Source organism: Aythya fuligula, chromosome 5 (assembly GCF_009819795.1).
Source record: "Aythya fuligula isolate bAytFul2 chromosome 5, bAytFul2.pri, whole genome shotgun sequence".
Lineage (NCBI taxonomy): Eukaryota > Metazoa > Chordata > Aves > Anseriformes > Anatidae > Aythya > Aythya fuligula.
In genome coordinates, this window is record NC_045563.1 from 37,376,808 (window position 1) to 37,402,481 (window position 25,674).

Here is a 25,674-nt window from a genome sequence, read left to right on the forward strand (position 1 = left end):
TGTTGCCAATACTCACATATCCAAAATTCTGCAACCATGTTCTGTCATAACTATGCCTAGCATCTCCATCTTCAAATCCTGCCTTAATTAAACACACCTAAAAAGCCACTGGTACCAAGACCAGTCCGTGATTCCCCTAAGTAGAGTGCTTCACTAGTAGGGGAAAAAAAGATCTGATAAGCAAAACATCTCCCTAGAAAAACATAATGGGAATGGCCATTCCTCTGATTTGCCTAGATATTGCCTATCAATTGTAAAAGACTTGTGAGTATGTAGTCATTAATAAATCCATCTACATGCATACACACACACATCTAGTATATCCTGAAACATCTGCATGTTTATGCATGAGACGTGGAATGTGAAAGCTCCAGCTGTTTCAGACATTCATCACTCTGAGAACATTTTCTGAAAGGGAACTGTGCATTAGAACTTGATACTCCTGTCTTTTAAAGAAGCTTAATTTAGGCAACTACGGAAACGGGAATTAAATGTTTTTCAGAACAGCTACAACAGCTAAGTAAAAGGGCTTTACAAATCAAATGTTAGCTGGGAGTTTGCTTTAATTTTACTAAGTAACTTCCTCCTCCTTTTTTTTCTTTTTTTCTCCCCCTTATCATTCTCCAGCAGTGCTGGACATACATGAAAAATCCATACTATACTAAGCATGAGTTCTGGAGAAACCATGAAATCTCTCACCTTTGTCAAGCACAGTCCTTCACTTTATGTTGTCCTTTTTACGGGATGTTGGGATGTGGTAGGATAAAACACCAAGAGATGAGGGCATCCCAGAAGTTGGCTGCTACATGGAGATGCTCCTCTATTTGAAAAACAGCATCTAATATATGAAATTTCCTGGCAGATGTTTTCTGACCTCATATCAACATAAAGGATTGCTAGGGCTTTAGCTGCTGAATCTGACAGCTAACTCGGGCAGATTCATCCACTCACAACATTTTGTCCTTAACAAATGTCTGATGAGTCCAGATTTGTCAACTGAAAATCACCATTTTATCTACAGGAGTATCATCTAGCAAAGGATTGGTAAGGAAGCTTTCAAATTAGAAGAAAACACCCTAATAAGGGTCAAAACATTAAAATACTGATTTCTCTAGCACCAAGGCTGCTTGGATCCAGAACTTTGGCTGAAGGTTCATTCTCCATGTGAAGATGAGATGGAAAGAAAAAAAAATATTTTTGCCTTTAACATAAAACACGATCCTTTTCAGCTCTCCAATGTATCCTTGTTGTACTTTCACACTCACGTAACATTTCTCTGCTAGAATAAACTTTCATGCTCATCGCTCCCTCCATCCCCTTAAATTCAGCAGTTCTCTCTCCACTACTAAATCCAGTGTAAGCTCCTTCATGCCAGATTTCAAGTCCGTAGAACTTTGTGGCTTTCTATTGATCCAACTTTTTTCTGAATTCCCAGCGTAGCACATGACCTCTAGTTTCATCTGTTCATCTGATAGATAATCATACTCTGTATACACGGCCTTCTCCCACCTTCTGACTTAGGTCACAGCCTTCCTCTTCTCTCCCAAGTCCCTTTGAAAGTCTTTCTTCTCGTGTTCTCTACGTAGATGTTTTCTGATAGTATATACATGCAGTATGCTGCGTGGTGCACAGCTTTGCCCTCTGCAACTTCACCTGCCTGACTGTAGCAAAATCCTCCAGGACAAGAACGATGATGTCTGGCTATACGGAATTGTTTACAGCCCCATTGAAAATACACAACGATGAAACAAGGAATAGGACTGGACAGCACTTAACACTGTCTGCAGTCTGTAGCACTGTCATGCTAGTAACTGAACATTTGAAAGCATCCTCCCTGACGCAAAACAACTGCAGGAGACCATTGTATGCACTGGAAAAGAAATCCACTTTCCGAAATTTCAGTAATAAAAGATGATGAAGATGAGCAGGGAGAGCAGCAACCAAAGAGAAAATAAAGATCCATTATCCCTTATGTTGGAACTCAGCCAAAGGGAAGTTGAAACCACCACTTCACCACAAGATACTCGGGAGAGACAGTTATTTTGAGAGGAACTGAAGTTACACAAGAGAGTTTTGACAGAGAGTAGGAAACCAAATCAAAATGAGACACTAATTTAGAGTAAGACACAAGTGACAGCCATGGTTTACTGACTTTCCTGCCCTCTTGCCAGGTGCAGCAAGAACACAACATTTGCAAAGCTGATAACATCTTCCTTCTGAAGGCATAAAAATCACAGAAAAAATATTACTTTTCATCTGAATCCCACTTCCAAGCACAGTAATTTGGACATGTCGTGAAAGAAGTGCTGAACCCTGCTCCTCTTGAGTTGACAGCAAAGGATCCCTTCACCTCTTCTCATCTGTGATCATTCACTTCCTCCTGATGAATACACTTAATTTGTCTTTTATTGTAAGGTACTTATTGAACAAAGAAACACAATTCAATAATGTTCAATGATAAGAATTTCCTGCTCCCCACCTCACAGACATCTCCATTCACAGAACAGAACATTTTAGAGGAAGCTGTTCTTACACAAGCCATTGTATAAACACTTGTGCAGAGACCATAAGGAATTGAGATGTGCTTTCTCAAAAGGGAACCAGGTGAAGCAACTTCAAAAATTTCCTCTTCTCTCTTGTACCTTCCCTTAGGCTCCATCTCATTAATCTAAAACACGTGAATTTGGTCACCCAAAGGAAAGATAAATCCAGAAGGTCTCTCCTGTGGTTTATGCTTGCCATCCTTTGATTTAATGACTTCAGTTCTTCATTTTAAAAGGTTCCACTTCTGTAAATAGTCTTTCCAAAAGTCATTATATGAGCCACAGGCTGCCAAGTGAGATCCTGACTACATCAGCTGGCAAGGAGGAAGCAGGATTCATTTCTGCTGCCTTCAGTGCTGGTTCCATGTATAAAATGTTCCATGTCCTAACGTGACATGACATAATATGGGAGATTATATCCATTTCTATTACACACCTCCAACCTCTGTTAAAGTCTCCATCCAGAAATCAGCTTAAAGGTCTACTTTCAAGTAACCAAACAACTCCCAGATGAAGACGCTCAGGAATACGTCAATTTGTGAATTGTCTCAGAACACATTCATTTATAGCTGTAAAACAGACTTTATCTGTTACGAAACAAGTTTGTGCAGTTGGGCCATGCTCTTCAACTAGCAGTTTTTCATCTAGTCCTGCAGTTCTAAAGCTTAATAAGCTGGGGACCTACTGCCCTTAGAGCACATACTACCTCAGCTGCTGTCACTTCTTTATGCTACCGATTTACAGTGTAGTTACTCTGCAGCCCACGGGGATAGAGCAGCCTACACAGTCATTTCCAGAAACACTGTTCCTATGTCACTGATGTGTTTATCCTCTCATTTGCCCAACAGAAGCTCAATACTTCACTATGGTAAAGACGAATCCTTTTTTTTTTCCTCTGAAGATCAGCTTCCAAACTGCCAGCTCAGGCCCTGCTAGCTCCAGGCTGCCAGTCAGCCCCACTGGGTCGTCACAGACTTGCACATTGCTAAGTATTTCAAGAGTGTATTTCAAGTGCCATGATTATAGCAGCAGTTTTCATCATAGCTATTCTAATTGTCAAGGTACTCACAGAGGTTATTATTTCTGCAAAGGAAAAGAAAATCTGGAGACTTCTGTAGGAAAACCCAGACTACTCATTCTTTGTTGTTCTCCTTCTCCAGAAACCAATCAGACTCCTGAGACTTGTGAGATGCTGGTCCATGCTTAGTAGTCACTATTTACTGTCATGTTATAAAGTATATAAACACCCTGCTTACAGTTAAAATTTTAATATTATGGCTTCTTCTTCCCCATCTTCCCTCCTCACCAGGCTATAGCGAAACTGCCACATATAACCCATTTACAACTCCAACATTTAAAGACTTTGGAGATAGTGCCATTCTACATTCACCGTTCTACTTTGTTCTGTCTCAATTCTGCCCCTGCTTAAGATAAATGATCTTTTAGAATATGCCTACATTCACAGGCCACAACAGGAGAGCGGGGGTTACTCAAAAAAGGGGCTGTTGACAGTCATATAACCAGAAGGGAATAAGATCTCAGTTAAGGTAAGTGGCTAATCCTCCTTCCGGCTAAGACCTCCTTCTGTATTGGGTCAATGCTTTTTGCACCAGAGATCCAGGTCCACCAAACCAGATAGAAACAGAGAGCAACAGCTAACACATTTACTGATTGCTGTGGAAATCATTGATGACCTCGGTACAATCCAGAAATCCCATTTGGCTGGAGGCAAGTATTATTTTGGACACATTTATGATGCCTATGTATGACAGGCGAACAACTTGCATACTGACACTGACAGCAACCAGTTTAACAATTCAAATATTCCCCATGGGAACATGCAGCACTCACACTTTAGTCCACATCTTTCCAATCTGACTTGTATTCTTCATCCAAGCCCTCTGTATCCAGGACACTGCAAAGTATGCAAACCTTCCTGAGCTGTGGTGTCTGAGTGAATAAGTGCCTTTTTTGGGGGGGGAGAAGGGGATGGTAAATATTACTGGCCACAGCTCAGATGAGCTTTGCTATACTTTTCATCTCTACTAAAACCCCAAAGGACTGAGCAGCATGTGGCCAGGAAAAGCTGCATCCAGAGAGAGGCTATGAAAACATCTGCCTGTAGAGTCACTAAGAGGGAAGTTAAGCTCTTCCACAACAGAGCACAAAACTCATTCTATGAGAACTCTGCTTTATATGTCTGGAACTGTAATTTGTATCCATGCATCACTGTTCTTAAAATCCCAGAAGTTCAGTGAGGACACATTTCAAAAGAAAGCACAGATACACAAGTCTGGGTTGCGCACCTCACCAAGCTTACGTGTCACTGCCATGCAGAAACTAACACTATACATACAAGCTATGAGTGAGTATGCCTAAATTAGGCATAATACCTACCAAAAGTGAAAGAAGAATTTTCCTTGAAACTTTCTAGAAAAAAAAATAATCATAAAACTGCATGTCACGAACAATATTTAAGTATGCATATTCTCTCATGCCTCGGGATGACTTCAGATCTTAATTTCTTCCACAGACGCACTTCTCTGCCAAAACCCAAGGATTACAGTGCAAAAACAGTTTTGTCCCTTCACCTATGAGATGTAGCAAATGGACCGCATTTAGTTGGCCTTTCATTCTCCAATCTCATTTTCCCTTACTGTAAAATCATAGCAGTATGTACAGCCAGAAGTTTCCAGTGAACATCCACCCTACCCTGCAACATCTACGTCTGCACTGCAAGAAGCTGGGTTAAAGATTGTTTTATACAAATGTTTCAGGTAGTCTCAAATATTTCAAGTAATAGCTAGTGTACTAGCGTCACACGTGTGCTGTCCCAAAGTTCAGTTATCCATACTGTTAGTATGATGTGTCTTCTAAGGCTGAAGTTTACTGCTACTTCTTCCAGTCACTGCACGTTCCTAGACGCTTGCCTGAACAACAAAGAAGACTGAATAGTTAAAATAGCAATTCCAAGCATAAAGACCTCTACAGTTTCACGTTCTCACTGATCTCCCGAAGCCTTACCCTGGAAAGCCATTCTACAACAAGGACTGTTTGTTTGTTTCTTTTTGTGGCCCTCTTCTGAACTCTTGTCCAGTATTTCCGTATCATCCTCAAAGTTTGAGGATCAGAAACAGATGCAAATTCCAAAAGAAGTTTATTACTGTACCAAGACTATTAAACAGCATTCCTTTTCTCTACGTGGCAATCCTGCTAAAGTGTATTGGGATCACATTAAGAGGCTCTTTGCCGGAGCTGATTAGCAAAGACTGCTTCTGCTGAGGAAGTTTCAACTACTTTCCCAACCCAGGATAATCTCCAAATCACCGTTTAAGACAATTTCTTATGTTGTATGCACAAACTCGCATTCTTTCCTCTCATTTACATTGCCTTTATTTGGGTGTAGCAGAACAACACAGAAGTATGTCTAATCTTTAAAAAGGAGCTAAAAACCAGACAAGGAGATAAATGGAATAACCCAATAAGCCATGAAGATGTCCCATAAAAGTTGTGTGCAATCATGTTGTTGAGTCAAAAGGGGAAAAGCCTTCAGTCCCACTACCCATATTGGGAATTGCCTGGGAAACCATCGCATCAATGGAACTAATTTGGCACCATTCCACAGCACTAAATTCACAAGCGAAATCTTAAAAAAGTCAGTAGCTGCTGCTGCTGCTATTTAAAAGTGTTCCTAGCATCCCAGCATTCTTTTATGCACTTAATGTTTTACCTAATTCTGATAGTCTGGGAAATATACACACCCATTCTATTAATTGCTTTTAGGAACAAGCATTTACCGTCATCTTCAAGACAGATTTGATTTTGTGGGAACAAATTATATCCTGGAACCAAAATCATAGTCAGGAGTTTTGTAGCACATGGATTTACCATGTCCACCTCTAGTACATCAGATATTTATCTGTAAAGGCCAAAGGACAAATATACTTTAAAAACTACACTACATTATCTTTCATGTGTTTCCTTTTGCAACTTTGGTTGCACAAGCACTAAAGTGTAAACAGTACGATTCCCCCTTATCAGGGACCTGTGTCCTCCAGGATTTATTTAGAGGTGCCAGAATCAGGTTCCCCGACATCATCACCGACTAACCCACAGCCACAGGATTATCCTATCAGTAAGACTGCTGGGAGAACAGTCTGGCTAAGGAGGAAAAGCCCTTGTTTACATACACATTCCTTCTTAACTAACAGGGAAATAACTCCAATTAAAAGTAACGAAATAGCTTAGTACACCACTGACACATGCTCCTATCATACACAGGACCTTAAGTCTAGAACTACAAGTGGGAACTGTTAATAAAAGATGGTCAGAAAATTAAGCCTCTGCCAGCTTTTGGCAGCGGCTCTCTTCAAGTATTTTCTACCCAAGTACATCAAAGCTCAAAAAAACCCAAAAACCCAAACCATCCAACCATCTATCAACTGTAGTTACACGGAGTTTCTGACTCAGTCTTTGGCTCATAGACAGTGCAATAAGATACAGCTTTTTCACTGCTGTTCCACGAGTTCAGCCTGAGTCAAGAGACAGACTGACTGTAGGAGAAATTACATTTTACCTTTAGGTCACTGGTTTGGATCCATTACCAGTAGTAGCCAAATGTCATCACCAGCAGACAGTTGTTTATGGTCTGATGCGAAATGGATTTGCCTATTTACTGCAATGTGTGGCAGAATTGCCATCTACATCACCAATGACTTTCCCAACAGCTCTAGAGATTCAGCAAAAGGCTAAATGGGAACCCGAGCCCCCGTTCTGCTTGAGTTTGGTAGTGAAATTTCCGGGCCAAAGCTGAAACACGATGTTAAATCAGTAAAACAGCTTATGCTATTACCACTTGTGTTTAGTGGTCCAAGGAGAAGAGGAAGACAACTACTGCTTCCACTGTCTTTCAGCTTGGTGCCTTCCAGTAATGCTAAAATCTATGAAAAAGTACAGTCTGTTTTTAACAAATATTTTCCTAACTACCGATGCGAGAAGGCATAGCTATTTGTGTCAATACAAAACTTCCAGGAAGCACCAAAATTCTTTTCATCTAGCCTATATTAGGTGTTAGGAAAACATTCATGTTGACCGTCAGGTGGGATTTAAAACACTTTTTAAATGCACCTTGGTTGCATCTGGTTAGTTACGGTATGACCATCACTGACGTTATAACCAGTTACTTTTTCAAGGAATGTCAACATTTGAGGGCTATGACTTACTGGTAGTTTAATATTATCCTGGGATTAATAAGAGAGGAGAAAAGTGGACTGTGAGTTATGAGAGGATGTGTACTGCAAGAGATTTGGCAGGGCAGGGCTCTCATTAGGCCAAAATTCAGGATGTCCTAGGTCTGTGTGCATGCTATTAATCACTAGTTAAGGCATACCAATAAAAGTAGTTTTTCCATTAAAAAAAAAAAAATCATTGCTCATTTCAGGAGGAATAGAATCATCCTATCTACTGAGTTCAGATTTTTGGAAAAAGCAGATTTTCTTCAAGTACTGTTCAAAACAATCTCACATCACATAGAGGACTTAAGAAGAGACTATTTTTTTTTTCCTTCTGCCTTCAGATAGGACTGTTCCTTCTTAAAATTTAAGAAGTATTTATTCACCTGAGATGGCAGAAAAGAATCTTCAAACCATCAACATATTTAACATCAATAAAAATAGATGAATTTATGATTAAGGAATTAGAGATTAAAAGAATAAGATTCTTGTCTTTCATAAAAGCCCTCAGTTAAGAAACAAGATACATATTAGAGAGTCATCAAAATATGTAACCTCGCATATAGGTTAGTTCATAGACATAATAAATGTGGCACAACAAAAAGGAGGATATACAGAAAATGATGGTAAGAGACCAAGTAAAAATCGGACGAAATAGCAGCATCACAGGCTCGCAGGATATTTCAAGTTGTCTCAAAAAGTCTCTATTCCTACCTCCTGCTCAAAGCTGAGACAGCTGTGAGGTCACACCAGGCTACTGAAGAGTATATCACAAAAGGCCACCAGTCATGGCCCTGAAAGATGCTACAAGATCAAGAGGTAAAATAATTTTGTCTCTTGCCTTTTTTTTTTTTTAATATATATATATATAATTACATAGACTGTTATCTTAGGCTTTGCTTTATTTTTTGAAAAGTCTGTGTATTGAAAAGAACATGATTGCCTCAGTCATAACAATACAGAATTGTGGCCATGGAGATGGAATGAAGATGGAAAAGGAAGGAGCAGAAGTGAAGGAGACAAATAAGAGGCTTTCTTTTGAGCTTAACTATCTACAATAACAGTGAGGGAGTATACTGTTTAGTATTTTGATCATCATTCTGCTCATTCCACAAAAGGCAGCACACAGTTAGTATTAAAAAGATAACTGGTATAGATCTGAAGTTTAATACAACAATACTGAAGTTAGAAAGACCACTTTCACATTGCAAACAAGTAATCGAGTGATTACAGGTAGTCAGATCTGAGTATCTGAACTGAGAAAACCCCATAGAGTTTCAAGTGCCCGTGATGCAGTCTTTTCCAAAAGAGTGTAAATAGGGCATGTCACCTCACCAACACCCAGGACCACAATGTACTGATGGTGCCAAAGAAGGAAACCACACTGCGAAGAGGAAGCAACAAATTCAGTTTAAACATCTTGCAGGTTTAAAACAACTTTATCATAACCAGAAACAGCTATTAATTTTGAAGCAATAACACATCATTAGCAATTAAACTGCCAAAACTGTGTAGTAAGCTCTCAAACATTTTCAATGGCACTATTGAGTGCAGGGATTGCTCACTGCTACGTGCAAGGCTACCACTGGTAAGCAATTGTTAAAATGAGAGATTTGAACATAATACACCACTACCACAAGCACCTGTGCAAAATCCAGTGCAAACACCACAGAATTTCATACAGATGTAAGAAGTAGGGCAGGTAAACTATTTTATTTTTGTTTTGTTTTTCACTAGTAGAGCAAAAGGATGACCTCAGAAAACATTTTTGGGGTTGGGAGGGAGCAAAACTGGTGAGAGAGAGAGAGAGAAAGAGAGAGTGAGTAACTCATATGTTAGTTTGTGTAGCATGTCTCTGGTTATGGTCACGAACCTCAGCCTGTTCGCCTCACATCTTCAAGATATATATTTTATCAGACCAAACATCTCCACTAAACGTGTTACTTGACGAAACTTTTTTTTCATTGAAACCACTGTTATTGCAAAAAATTTTCAGCACAAAATAGGAAATACCTTATCATGCTGAATGCTGATGAAAATACACTCTTTTATAGACACAGCAATTTATTTATTTACTTGAAATGCACCTGATTCACTACTCCACTACACCAAACTGCAAGTGAATTTCTACCCCCATAAATATCAATGCAAAAGAACAACAATCAAATCCTGGGCTGAAACTATAATAATCTTGAAATCACCCTAATTGCATACACTGGGCTACTAAACTATGTGCCATTTGACTTGTTCGCGGTTACTATTCAGCCTGCTGGTCGCAAATACCTTTTAATAACCCCTAAGGAAAGGGAGATATCCTCACCTAAGGGAAAGCCCCAGGTAACTAAAATGAGTTTTCCAGCTCCTTTACACAGCCAGAATTGCATGAAGGTGATGCAGCCTCCCCTCACCCATAGGATTTTCCCATCCAAGCAGAAGACATCTCACTTTAAGAAAAGGCAGGTTCATCTCGGGATACATCTATAGGGTTCACGGTAAATACCAGGAAGATTAGCCTGTGGTGACCTCTCTGCCACTCATCTGCTGCCGGAACCTCGGGATCCAAGCGGCTCATTTCATGCTAGCTCCCATGACCGTAACACACTGCTGTCACGGCGGTGACTAAGAAGCAGATGCACCCTCAGGAAAGGGAGAGCTGGGCAGCTGTTGACCATAAGCCAAGACAATGAACTCAACGGATATAAAGGACTTCACGTGTTGATCCCATGCTGTTCAGAGTTACCTCATGCTAACCCGGAGGAAAAGAACGTGACCAGAGCCTTTGACAGTTTGTGTTATTCTGGTTGAACTGGCATTAGACCAAACCGGGGATTCCAAGGATCATGAGGTTTTTGGCATTTGACTTGAATCCACCATGAACGTTTCCTCTCAAGATTCAGACACTGAATGACACAATATTAGTTTGTATGCACTGAACTTTATCTGAAACTTCACTCTTGTCTTTCATTCCTACCAAATGCTAACAGGAAGATTTACTCTCTGAAGTGACCTCTGAACTTTCCAAGACCTCCATCTTTTTAGTCCCTTGCCCTTCAGTGGGTAGCAGTTTTCTACCAGCAATTTAAGAACATTAACTAACTCTGAAACTTGACAGCCACTGTTTCAACTCTTTAAAGAGACCACAGATATTATCAGTTAAAAAAAAAGACACTCACCAAAACCAAAAAAACAAAGACAGAAGGAACAGCAAGAAATAAACCAACAACCAGACCTACGAACGGATCCTACAGCAGTGGCTGCTGCGGGTGACTGGGCCCAGGGGTTGGGTACGCCGGGCAGGTGGTCACTGCAGCTGCAAGATGTGACTACAGGCCCCTAGCAGGCTGAATGCCACATTTAGTAGCACAAACAACAGTAACAGTGAAAGACATGGCACCTCAGGGTTCAGTGCAGACTAGCCTCTGAACTGCACAGCGAAGACATGAGCACTTCTCCTGCTGAAATTCATCCTGTTTCTCATTGTCACGCGTTACATGAGCCTGGTAACTGCAGGTTACCACAGCCAGGCAATGGGCGTTACAGCTCCCTGCTAATCCTTCCTACTGATCTTCAGACGAGGGCTGTATTGTCTCTGATTTACCTTACAGAAAAACACAAAAAACTACACTCGCTTGAAAAGCAAGTCTCCAGTAGGGAATAATTTTGCACAAAAGGGTCAGGAAACCAAAGGAGTTGAAAATCACTCTATGTAATGAACCAACCTGCAGCAAGTAAAGACGACAGAGGACTTGCTTCAAAGCTGTGGTAGTGATCTCAATCCAAATACTAATACAGATGCAGGCTAAGAGGAATTTGAGACAGCGAATTGATACTATGGGATAGATCTGTTAGAAAATGGGAATTCACGTACCTCTACTCTCTTTGAAAAAACAGCAGCCAATCCCTCTACAGTATATATTTCCCGAGTATCTTAGAGCCAAAAACTTCAACCACTTCTGGATTCTGACTGATTATCAGTGATTTTAATTAAGACCCATCCTGCATCATTTACAGTTCCTCCTTAAAAGCAGACGAGGAAATCCAGCTGACTGGTTTGTTAAGCAAAACCAGCAACAACAACAACAACAAAATCAATAAGAATTTGAAAATTTACCATATAGAAATAGGAATTAAGATAAGAAAGGGAAGCAATAAATTGGATGAAATCAGATATTTTAGGAAGAAAACAAAAATTTATTTATTTTGTGTGCAAGACATCATGTTTATTAGCTTTTTTCTTCAAAGCTACAGAGACATAGCTGTTGAAGCTTGAAATTTTAGTTCCATTCCCATTTGCTTTTAAATTAAACAAATGATCTCAGTTTTTGGAGCAGTTTTTGACTCTAGGGAAACTATGCCATTAAGAGAGTGCCAGAAACACATCTAATTGATGCATGTCCCAAAAACAGCTAAAAAGAGCGCAGACATACCACATATAGATTTCAAGGAAATTACTGAAAGGCCACAGAGCTTCAACAGAATGTGATATGTGAAACACAGCATATGAAAGACTCAGTATCAAAAGGGTAAATTCAGCTCAAGAGATATTAATCTGATTACCTAAGAGGTACTATGAATCGGATATGCTCCTTTGTGCGCCATATCCAAACCTGGACAGATGGAGGAGACTTTATGCTCCATTTTCTGACATGTAATTAGTTTTTAAGGGATTATCGAGTTACAGATAGAAAGTTTCAAGCAATTTTTTCATATGAGAGAATTGTGTACAGTAACCAGCATATTTTCCAACTTTATTTCCATATGATTTGCTGTTTCCTTGAGTGGCACTGTGGATTACGAGCTTCACAACTTGACTTTTCTGTTCTCATTTTCACTTGAGTGCTCTCTGTGCACCTGCCTGAGAGCAAACCAGTCCTACAACATCTCTAAACAAAGCGCTTTATGTAAAGCTCAAACTCAAGACTTGTACAGAGTAAATTGAGGCTAATTTTATGCATTTTTTTTTTTTTAAATCCATATAAGTAATCTTTCTGCACCATCTCCCCCTCTCTCCTTCCTACACTCATTGCCATTTTCCAGGGTTTAGATACAAAAAAAGAAAAAGGTCAAAATAATATGGCTCCTTCCCATGCCAGATCATGCGGTGATCCCACAGCCTAACTTCCATGACTGTGTTTGATGAAGTCACTGGCCTTGGACTATCAGTCAGTTAGCTATTAAAATATTACCATTTCACATTATGGCAAGTAGCACTTTTTAAAAGCAAATTTGAAATGTGTTTTTGTTTATAAACTCAATTTTAGATTGCAGTATAACAAAACACAACAATCTCCAACTAGGGCATCTTTAACTTTGCATTTTACACTAAAAAAGGCTGCTTGCAGGGCTTATCATATCACTTAGTTTTGCAGACCACGGCAGCATCCCCAAGAGGCTACCTTCTGTTTATCTCTCCATCAGCATCCCAAATCTGGAAGATTGCACTTGCATATACAGGTATATGAATAACAATTACATTTGCACAAAAAGAGGGAAAGGCTTTGCCTGCCTCCACGAGCATTGCCCTATATAGTTTTAATTACTTTGAATATAGCTTTTAATCAGTTCAGCAAAGAGACACAGTCATCAATCCCTGTGTTAAGGCAAGGAGCGTGCAGGGAGAACTGCTTTGGAAAGGGTGACTTGGGAGCAGCAGCAGGGCAGGAGCTGCAGCGGGTACGCAGTCGACACTTGTGGCTGAGGCAGCCGTGCCGGGGAGCCGGGGCTCGCTGCCAGCCAACTGCTGGGGAAGCAAGGCGAGGAGGCGAGTCCATGAAGAAAGGCTGTATCAGCGTGGGAGGACTATGACCTTTTGATCTCCGAGATGTTCCTGATGTACCAAAGTGACATGTCAGCTCTAATAGGCTATACTCCCCAACTGGTGGCAGGGGCCTACAAATTACTGTGAGATCTGAAGGCATTTGTTGTGATGATCCTGGCCTGGATGGGGCACATCACCACTTCCCCAGCAGGACTATCTGGCAGGCTGTCCCAGCAGTTCCCAAACCCAGGGTCGTAACCTCCAGCAGGGTCACAGCAGCACAGAGTGGGGTCACAAGCCTGACAGAGATTCGATTGTATGTGTTAGTATTTAGGGTCGCAGGCTCGGCTGGAGTGAGTTCACCACCAGAAACAGAGGCACAAACAGAAACCATGTGGGAGCAGCTGGCCTAACAGATTTCACGCTCAGCAACTTCTTGATACTCAGATGTGCCCATGCGACTCTGTTACACGTCCATGCGCCAGCCTGAAACAACAGCTCCCCTGCCAGGTACCAAAATGGTTCAGATTACTCCCAAAGAATCATGGATGCTTACCCTGTAGCAGCATCTGCTGTTTCCTATTTCCACCATTTCTTCACCCGTCTTTCTGTACAGCACTATGACCACTTGAGCTGCTCTTCTCTGAATGCTCCTTTATTTTTACTGCTTAGTATATTGATTGAGGAGACAGGTAGAACCCAGATTGGATGAATTTCCCCACGTGGAGCATGCTAAATCTGCTCAAACTGAAGCTGGCTATTTTCATTAAATTAAGAGATCATACACCAACCATATGCTGTCTTTTTATTATATTATGTTTGGGTTTGGACGTAACCTTTTAGCAGCAGAACGTCACTGGGAAGAAGTTCATTCACATGCCACATCACCCAGCTTCAACCTCCAAAAAGGCTAATAGGTTATAAAACTTCCATCATTTATGGCAATAAATCATTATTACAATAATAAAGCAGGAAATACACACAAATTAAGCAGAAACACCAATGTCCTCTTTTTACGATTAAGGGGAGTCATCAATCATAGAGGCTGCCCGAGATTAACAAGGAGCCACTTTTTCAAACATCCTGCAGTAAACCCAGAGGAAACGCAGCTGGAACTACAACCAGAACATAGACATCAGACCTTGAAATCATTCTGTCCTCTCTTCCTGGCCCTCCCAATCTGCATAACACCTGATCCCAAAGTCACTCCTAAATGGTCCATGTCCTGAAGGCGAGTTGTATGGTTCACGTAGCACCGCAAGCCAATACAGTGATGCCTCCCCATACACAAAAATCTGTCAGATCTCTCCCAGTCCCACCAGAAGAGGGATCCACTGTTGGTACTATAAAACTCCACAAGAAATGGGACTGACTGCTACTACATAATGAAGATTCAATTTTTATTTTTCCTCAGCCTGTTTGTACAGATTTAAGTAGGATCCAGTAAGTTAAGAACAGAATTGGGCAGAATTTAATTGATCATAGTGCATGGGGGCCAGTGCTGTGTAGCTTGTACCTACCCTTGAATAATCTTCACAATGCATTTTGAAAGATAAGTTAGTTTGGAGCAGTTCCACCAACACTAGGGTACAACGTAGGGCTGCAGAACGAGTCTGGAATCAAACCATATCTTTTATTTCTGATTTAAGACATCGATTTGCAGGACCACAGAGAAAATGCAAGTTGATCTTCCCTATTCTGCATAGAATGGGAAATGTTTATTTTAAAACATTTTAGGGCACAAAGAGATGACAAATTGCAGTCCTGTTATAATTCTTTACAGCTATATGCCATGAAAGTCAGTGGCTGACCTGTGCAGGCTCTCAATCTATTGCAGTTAAAGGAAAACAGGAAAAAACTAGTGTTGGGAAACAGAATTCTGAAGCAAACCCATTTTACTTTGCGTTGAAAGATGCAACGTACTTGGTCTGGCACTGTCTCAGCTGAGGTAAGCAACCAAGAGATGCTAGCTTCTAACCACTCAGCTCTGACTGTAAGCACTTCTGTTATCATGCTTCTGATGCTATAGATGAGTGATTCCCAGCAAATACACCTGAAGGGATTTTGGATTACAAATTGTAGATTAATGGTTGTCAGTCATATCACATCTTCAGAAAGAAACCACAACAAAGCAGTAAAACTTGGTATTCTATCATCACAACAATTAGGAAAGAAGGAACGGAGATTCTCTTAAACTGATATATAGAGGTCTTTGAATGCTCCTGCTGACAGTTTTCAACCCTTTCGTAGTCTAGATCAAGCGATTACATGTGTCATTCAGCTTGAAACTTCCATAGACACGTACAGTCTCTGTAACACCATTTTACTGAGAGATTTATATTTTGATTAAAAAGCCGTTAAAATTTGGCTGGATGTTATATGTCACTACTTCCCACTTGTTGAAATATAGCATCAAAATTAGTACAGGCTGACATGACCACTGTTATCGTGAAATCTAACTGCTCCATACACCGCAACCCTGCATCATGTAGAAACAATCACAATACCATTTCCCCTAATGGTTGGTATCATTTCTCCCAGGCCCTATAGTGATGGTGCACTTCCTTGAAGCATTCTCAGCAACTAGGAGGACTTTTTCCTTCCACTGAAGCACTGAGGAGCACAGTTACCAGAAACACCAACACAGTTCAAGCGCAACAATGAAACCTCATTATTTCAAGCAGGTTGTTTTTTCTTTCTTACATGTATCAATGAGATTTATCAACATGTCTCTTTCTTTTTGCTATCCATTTCTTACCTATCCTGAAGTGCTACATCGTATCCTGACTCCCACCAGGTAAACAAAGAGTTTCTTTCTCACCTTTCAGTGCATGTGTGCCTTACAATCTTTTTCCGAAGATTTTTGAAGCAGGGGAATTAACTCAAAGGCAGAGACCAGCCTGAACACAAGGCTTCCCACAGCATTGTTAACAGGGATCACAGGGTCTATGACGGGGTAGTTTATTAAAAGACAGCTGAGACATGAAGTCCAGCAGCACATTATAGAATTAGGAAAAAAATAACTCCAGCTGTTCCATTACAGCTCACATGAACTGGAACCAACGAGTTGAGTAACTCGATCGACTCCTACACTAAAGTCATGGGTACCCAGGGCTTGGACCTGGAGGCACAGCCCCGTGGCTGATGGACTCGCTGGACTCTGCTGTCCCTGCGTGGGGGGGTAACTTGGCTTTGGGCTGAGTGGGTATATCAAGATAAACCACACAGCAGAGAACTCTATTACCTTTTCAGAGATGTGGTTTAGTCCTCTGGGTTCACACAAGCACATCAGTGGTGAGTAACATACTCGTCAGTGTGCAGAGATGCATTATTTGAGGTGAATTCTAACAATTATCTGGCAACAGCACTATTGTTATTTGTACTCATTGCTTTTTTCTGCACATTAAAAACTCTAACCTTCATAGGGTCTACATAAGGGGTCACAGTTTAAAGACCTTTCTCTCACCATACCACAAATTGCACTCAAGGTTCATGAACAGGCCGAGCAATCTCCCCACCTCCAGATTATTCCACAATGATAACAAAAATGTTTTTAGTAACTACTCCCAAATTTGGGGGTCTCAAAAAAGTCAGTGTGGATTTTTATTAAAAAGATGGGATATTAACTATTTTAATTAAATGATAAAATTCATAAATTATTTTTTTTAAATAACACCAGTGTTTCATTGATCCAAGACAAACTACCTCCTACCAAGCAAACTTGTGGTAATCAGCCTATAACACATTTACAAAGCATGCAGTTAAAACATTACAGGCTTAAAACATGTCAAAGTGCTATGATATTTTTACTTAAATTCATACCATGCTGGAAAACTTCACTAAGACATGAATTATTCTGCATTAGGTGCAAAACTACAAGGAGGAAGTGTTTTAGAAACTTGTTTAACAGCTGCTCTGTCAGTTCAAAGTTCCTGCAAAACTGGTATGTTTAGGGTTCTCACCGAATATTGTTTTTTTATTTTTATTAAGTCACTTGCAGGTCCAACCTTAAACATAAGCATACACATAAATCAATCAACAAACAAACAAACAAAACCAAACAACAGACTCCTATCTTTGGGGGCCCCTCAATTCTTGTGGTAATTCCTTCAGTGTTATCTCTCCTTTCAGCACCAGGACTGAAAAAAAGGGATTTGAAAGGAGATAACTAATAAACTACAGAACTGGTCTTTCCCTGAGGTGAACAGCAGGTCAACTTATTACTTAGCAATGGGAATATCTTGAAATACTTAAAAAAAAAAAAAAAAAAAAAAAAAAAAAAGTTGCAAAGAATATATCCCTACATCACTTAAAAATGGGAAACCAAGGTCTGAAGAGTAAAATGTTTTAACCACAACCTAGAAAGGCAAGAGCAAAGCAAAGAATAGAATTCAAACATTCCAGCTTCAAATCTTCTGCCCCCTAGACTAAAATCCCATGATCAGAAGTAGGAAAACCCTGTGGGTGGAAGATATTATGGTAGCTTAGCTTTCTTCAGTCTCCACAACACGAAAGACTATTTCTGCTCAACAGCTTAAAAGAACTCGGGATCACAGCAACAAAGATGAAAAGGTCAGACTAAACTCATTGCTCACATTGTGCATTAAAAATATACAGTGCTATGACAAACTGCTTGATGAACACAAATGGCAGAAGACCGAAAACTGGCCTCCCCAGAGTTAGCACAAGTTTACAGACAACTTTAAACACAAAATAATTCTGACTTTTCCAAATAAATATTTGAAAGTGCTAGCTGAGACTGAAGAAGCCTGAGACAGAATTTCCCTTTTTGCCTTACGTTTGTGCATGCTGGGAGGAGGACTCTGTTCTTGTTCATGCCAACACTCTCCTGACCTTTTTCTGAGAAAGATGGGGCTTGTCTTCGATGTCTGCAAGAGGAAGCGTAAGCTTGCAGCTGGCAGATATATTAACAGGATAGGCACCGGTGGACTAGAGGGGACCTCAATAGGTCACACTGTGCTATCTCTTTGCACCGCTTTACAATTTGAGTTGCTTTGCTCAACCTGGTTTTTCCAAGACTAATACTTATGAAACACAGAAATCTCACCTTCCAGCTAGCACTCAAACAAAATGCCTGAGAATTCATTTCTAAGGATCCTCTGTGTTAGGTAAAGTCCAGTCATATGAACTTTACAGAAATAAAAATAGTGCAGTCACAGCCACAAACAATGGCTTAATCCTTTAGACTAATGCAGCTTAAATCTCTCTAATTGTTAAAGAGATGATTATTTTAACTTGGGGGTAAGGGGTAATTGTTATACATTTAAATAACAAAGTTTTATTCTTTAGGCCACATTTTGAAGCCTAGTTGTGGGCTGGTCTGACCATCTCTGAACAACTTAAAATAACATTAAAGCTTCTCAAACTTGTCTTTTACTGTAACAGGTAAAAATCTATTCCATAAAGCAAGCATGAAATGCAAAGAGCAGCATCCCCATCGAGCTCCATCCAGTCTATCCCCTTTGATGACAGGATATGTAAGAACGGTATGGCTACAAATAAAAACTGAGTTTGTCTTCTAGAGAGGTGACAGCCTTACGTGCCTGAGACTTTTTGAGCTGAAGAAAAAAAAGAAGTCTTACTGAAGTTCAGATAATAATCTGGCAAATATGTAAAGGCCAAATGAATGCCAAGGCTCAGTCCATAGGTACAAAAACTTTTCTATTTTATTCAACATTTATCTGCAGCAAACTAAGCATGTTTTCTGTCTTGAAGCAGATGTATGCACAGAACTGGGAATTTAGCTGGACATAACATTTTCCTGCAATGAGTAAAAACAAGCACAGTTCAACAGCTCTTATGTTGCTATGTAAGTGGTGAGATTTTACGATCTGTGCTGCTTTTATACAAGCTTTATTATTCTCGTAAAAATCTAATATGTTTTTAGGACACAAGTTTTCACGTATTACAATATAATTTTAAAGAAGACAAACTTTGAGCCTGAAACAGCTTGACAACGTCCTTTCAGCTTGCTCATCAGATTAACTTTGTCACACATCAAGTGAACAGCTTCCTTGGTTTCTTGCCTAATCTAATACGTAGCCCACAAAATACCCTTCCAAAGCACAATCAGAAGCAAAACCAAAAGCCACTACAACATTCCATTTCTTTCCAACAACACATTTAGTTTGAAATTTTTATTTCTGTCTCTTTCTAAGAAAGATCACCCTTTTAGCAAGCCATTTACAATGACAGGACTGGTTTCAGATAGGTTTAAAACAACATATTAGACATATACAAACCAAGAGGTCTGATTTGCTTACAGGACTAATAATGTGTTACGGGTCCTTTCACATCTAGGTCACTGGTTCAAATTCAGCTTAAGTTGGTGATGAGTGAAAAGGAAGAATGAGGTAAGAACCCAGACACGAAGCTGGCTTCCATTCCTGACTGCAACATATTCTCTTTGTGTGCATGGACTACTCACCTAACAACTCTTTCCTGCACAGTTGTAAAATAGGAGTAAATACTATGAATATCACTCCAACCCTGGAAGGCGAATTCTTTAAGGAATCTTGAAGCATGCAAGACTGTCAGAAGATTAACATATTGCTACTCTTAGGCTGTTTGAAAGTCAATATGAAATAAATTAGGGGGAATTTTCTCAGGACAGGTCAACACCCTAACGTTTAAAAGAAAAATATCAGCCACGCTTTTGAAAGCATTATAAACATGGAGACTGTTTATAATGTTGAATGGGCTTGTAATTACCTTTTTTTTTTCCTCATAGGTAGACAGCATGGGTTAAAACTGAAGCAAACTGACAATCCAGAAGCAACCACATTATGGATGAGAAAGATGGGAGGAAAAAAACATGTGGTATGGAGATGCACTGTGCTCTGCCATTATACAACACAGCTAGTAAATACCGCCTCTGTTAGTTGATGGAAGTAGAAAGGAGGGGGGAGAAGGAAAAAAAGTTGAACACCCTTGCTACCCCTTGATAAAACTTGAATTACTGAAGGAGCTTGCATCACTGCTGTGCAATTCTTGTTTATCCTTGGAAAGCCAAACAGCTCCCATTTTTAAAAAGTGCCATGCTGGCATGTTTTACCACTTCAGACAATTAAAAGTGAGGAACGAGAAAAACAAAGGCAACTACACACACAAAGGCAACCAACACATTTTCACTCATTCTTGGGTTAAAAGTTGAAAAATAATGATGGCACAAAGTTCAGACACAACACGATATCTTCATTAATAAGCTGTAATTACTATGAAAATCATCATACCATGTCTTACACAGTCATGATTTCAGAACTATTGCTCATACACAGCACTGCACATTTCTGACATTTTCAGGAAAATTTTGAAGGATTACAGCTTTTTCCAGAGACTCTCCAAAATATTTTAACCACAAGAAAAAGTATGTGTTGCTAAGTATATATTTGTTATTACTTCTACTTCAGAGTTACCTATGCTCTCCTTTTCTGAGGAAGCTCATACACTGCAATTCCAGAGGACAAATTAAAGCACAACTGCCATGATCTAAAGTATTTAATGAGCCAATGTGTAACATATTCGTGCCAAGAAGGAAATCATAAAGATGAAAAATTATGTCTTCCTCTTCCAAATATAGTTACCAAATTTCAACTCTGACAGAGGTAGGGAGCGAGATATTCAAGCAATGAACTTCAGTGATGTCTTGTCAATGGATGGAGCCAACAAAAGCCACAAGCACAGTTTCAAAATGATTTAATGGACCATGCTTTGCCCAAGCACTCCTATTGACAAAATTATGAAGTGAATGCATCAGTCAGTGTCAAAACATTACACTGGAGTTATTTGCTGCTCTTTCACATTCTGTTTAATATATACTCAACTTCTTCCTCTTGCCCGTTGAAATGAATTGCAGAATAATGTCTTTTTTTTTTTTTTTTTTTTTTTTTTTTTTTTTACCACTGCTTAATTGTTTTTGCCACCAAGCTGTTCTTGCATTAAGTCAGACAAGCTTGAGAGGACAGCTCTGATCAACCAGAACAAAGATAAGCTGACCAGAAAGCACACCAAGGAGAGAAAGAGGGGAAATAACGTTATTACGCAAAGTAGAAATTCCCCATGCATTTTTCATGCCTTTGCAGAAAAGGTGAGCATTGCTCATCATCATACATTTCGGCCTATAGTTGAATTTTAAGTCTAAATAAGAAAATCCTCTACATCTGTCTCTGAGGGCACTCTGATTATTCAAGTGGGAAAAGCTAGAATTGTATTACATTGCAAGCATTGATTCCGTATCTTTTATACTTTGCACAGTAAGTCCTCACTACTAACCCCCAAAATGTATGTGTGTGAGAGAGATACTTGTCTCTAATTCTCTGCAGAAACAAAAGAAACATGAAGATGTAAAGCAGTATATGGCATCACACTAAAGCTCGTATTACATTCACACAATATTGAGAGCTGCAGTTTGAATCACTGTGCTTGAAAACTGGACAAGTATAATGCAAGGGACAGGAGTGATTATGTGCTCTCCTTCCTTTATGACCAGCTGTTTCTTTTTGGAATCACCAATAATCACTAAGTAAGATTAAAATTATGGCCTAGCCTGTGTATTTACTCTAGTCACAGCTCCAGAAGGAGAAAAATAATGCTCTGTGAATGAAAGTAGGACGCTAAGGAACATATTACAGAAATGAACACAGCTTGAAAATCCATTCCCACCCCTTAGAAAGGGCCAGTTTCTTTTAGTTAATACACTCTTTTATTTTCATTTCTTTAAATAAATTTTCAAAGAAATTGAAAAATAATTTCATCTCCTCATGGTTTTATCTTTGGCTTGATAACCTGACTTTCCTGGACCCCTGTACATCAACAGAAGTCTGCAAGTTACAATGTGGATTTGTGTCAGTATAGAGTTTCAGTTCTGATAGAAGGGATCTCTTACCTTCAGACAAGAACAAATCATCAGCTGGAGACACCAGGTCTGCTGGGATTGCAAGGCCATTGCTCAGTGATGTGGTAATCTGATTCGTCAAGATAACCTGCAAACACATAGGGAGAGGGGGAAGGGAAATGAATTTTTATAGCTACAGGAAGGCAGAGAACAGCCCAGGCAAGGACTGGAATCCCTCAGGCACAGGCACAGCGTGTGGGCAACCCCCTACTCTGACCTTCAGCAAATTCGGCTCAGAAAGTATTGAACTACCTGCAGTAACTAGAAGAGAACTGCAAAAAACGTGCAGTAAAAGGGATATTGTTAAAAAGATGAAATATCAAACAACATATTCTGACAGATAAGTATCAAACCACTGTCCTGAAGAACATTCTCCAACAAACAATGTGATGCTCCTTATAAAGCACCTAGTGAGAGAATAATATTTTGAGAATTTTTTAGGTCACTCATAAGGCCAAAGGACCAATTTTAAGAAAAACCAAAACTCTGGAATTTTAAAGGCAAATGGCAAATGTATTTTTCAAGTAATTTCTATCCAGTTCATACACTTCCTTTCTTTAGCTGAAACACAGTGCCATGAAGAAAGGTGTGGCAGTGATACTGCCCCACTGATCTGAAGCATAGGAGTACTACATTCCACAGGGCTATCTGCACACAGGAGGGCAGTCTGATGTTCTTCAGGATCACAAGATTCTGGCTAACAGCAACAGCTGGTGCTACCTACACAGTGCTACAAAACATTTAGTTCTCTGACAGCATGAACAAAAGTCTTGCTTGCAAGAGAAAAGCAGTCCCTTGCACTTCTGAACATGTACTTCTTTTCTAATAACAGAAAACACGAAAGCAAACAGTCAATTCCATAGATAGGAAGGCGTATAACCTCAATTACCTCTTAATGCTTTGGGGATCTCTAAGCCACTGCAGTTTCTGCAATTACAACTGGTCTCCACTTAGAAGACTAACAAAAACTGCAGAAACATGTAGGTGGTTTTTTGTTGTTGTTTTCTTCAAAGAACCAAGGTGGTCCTTATTCTTTACTTAAAACTTACTCCACTCCAGACTCAACAGCCTGTCTTCAGCTGTATATGACACGGGAGGAAGGGAGACTGGAATCGCGCATGCTACTCTATGGATACGGCTTCATGATGCTACTGGAATAAACTAACAGCTTGCCACAGCTAAAAGGAAGACAAATATCTCTCTGCTCTTAAACCCGCAGCTCAGAGGCTATTCTGGCAGCCGGGCATAAGATACAACAATATGGCACAACACTGAGAGCTTTCCCCGATCAGGTACTAAGAAACATGCTGAAAAAGAACACGCTAACAAAAACTTCTATGCACATACATAGTGGTGGGATATGAAGTTTTCATTGGCACACTTTTGCAATGATCGCATTATTCACATGTGTCAAAAGCTTTGTAAGCAATGCAGTCATCCTATGCCTTTGCCAAGGTAATCTTACACTGTGCCATCATGTATGTTATTTATGCACCACATAGTAAAGGAACGATACCATATTTAAGGATCTTTCTTAAAGAACAAAGCCTAAATAACCTAGACTTTATGCTGCTCTTCTTCAAAAGAAACTCATTCTACACACTTCGAAAATAAAAATGGAGAATAATTCTACTATTTGTTTTAATCTTTGAGATTTTTTGGCTTCCTCTTCAGCTGGGATCTCCACAGACCTGATAGCTGTAGAAGCATAAATTTTCTTCACTCTTATGTTTAACCCAAGCTACACCTCCAAACTTACTCTTCAACTTCTGATGTGTCCTTCAATACCATTCAACACTAACAACACTCTAGACACCTTGTTACACCAGTTGAAAGTGTCTTAAAAGAGGTACAGTTAAAAAACGTGCACACTTCCTCTGAGATGAAGCCATATGCATGTGCAGAATGCTTATTTTGGAATTCACTGAAAATTATTCTTCATTTCTGCAAGCCTGCAGAGCCTACAGAGAGATTCAGTTCTCCCATAAGTACAAATCAAGGGGCTGTTAGCTAAGCACTAAATGTGGCGTTAAATTTCGTCACACTTCTGCAGCCTCATTTACTGCAAAATTCTTCCATCAGGTGCAGCTGTGCATTCCTATATCATCAACCAATATTCATTTCGGTGCACCTAGCATAATGCAGTTTGAATCTCACTCTGTAGGTGTGCAGAGTGCTTCAAACCCTGGCTCAAACACAAGCTATGGGTTGCTAACAAAAGGAGAAAAGCAGGCCTTTAGTCACCTTCATCTCCAAAGAAAAATGTTAAGGCAGTCAGATTTAGAAAACTCCTCTTAATACATGTATCTTTTAATAAAGGTGCAAAAATCCAATTTCGTCCCCTTACTGGAAATTGCTAAGATTTCTTTAATTTTTCCCAGAGTAAAACCTTGGTCAGCAATACTTTGGCAGTGAATAGTGGCACACAAACAAAGCCCTGTGGTTTCGTCAGTCTCCAAGCCTATATTCAGTTTGAGGCCCTGAATACTGTTACCATGTGCTTCCCAGTATCACATCTAAAGAACGTATTAGCTTCTGTCCAAAGTCTCCTTCACGAACCTGAAATGTGTTTAAACTCCATTGCTTTGAAATGGACATATGGCTATCCTTTGAAATGGAACGAAATATATTCAGAGAATTATAAATAGGCGTTTGAGGAAACTGTTACGCCCAAGTGTGATACAGAGAAAATGCCCAGGTAAACAAAGGAGATAGGGAGTAAAACAGCTGTGTGCCTTCCTCATGAGTACAATTTTAAACTAAAAGAGGAGAGAATTAGATCAGATGTTAGGAAGAAATTCTTTACTCAGAGGGCAATGAGGCACTGGTGCAGGTTGCCCAGAGAAGCTGTGGCTGCCCCATCCCTGGAGGTGTTCAAGGCCAGGCTGGATGGGTCTCATGGGAGGTGTCCCCCCTGCCCATGGCAGGGGGCTGGAACTAGAAGGTCTGTAAAGGTCCCTTTCAACCCAAACCATTCTGTGATTCTGTGCTTTGTGCATGGAGAGAACCAGCTGAATCTCATACAGTGCTCAGTTCTGATCTTAGGAACTCCTTATCTTACGAATAACCAACATTAGGTGAGCGAGGGTTAGAATATTTTCCTTTGGTCTGCTAGATGTCACACTTCAAAGAAACCATCTCTCAATGTTAAACAGTGCCTGGAAACAGTCTGGGGTCACAAGTCCAAGCAGATTTACTAGAAAGAGTGCCTTGCATTGAATTAGCAGT

At 39.9% G+C, this 25,674-nt stretch overlaps 1 protein-coding gene across 1 annotated transcript in view; it reads right to left on the reverse strand.

Annotated features, from left to right (window-relative positions):
- The window catches only part of RAD51B (RAD51 paralog B), a 379,679-nt gene that overhangs the window by 185,337 nt on the left and 168,668 nt on the right, over nucleotides 1-25,674 (reverse strand). The window contains 1 exon segment of the mRNA XM_032188425.1: nucleotides 22,438-22,534. Coding sequence (XP_032044316.1) covers nucleotides 22,438-22,534 — 97 coding nt within the window.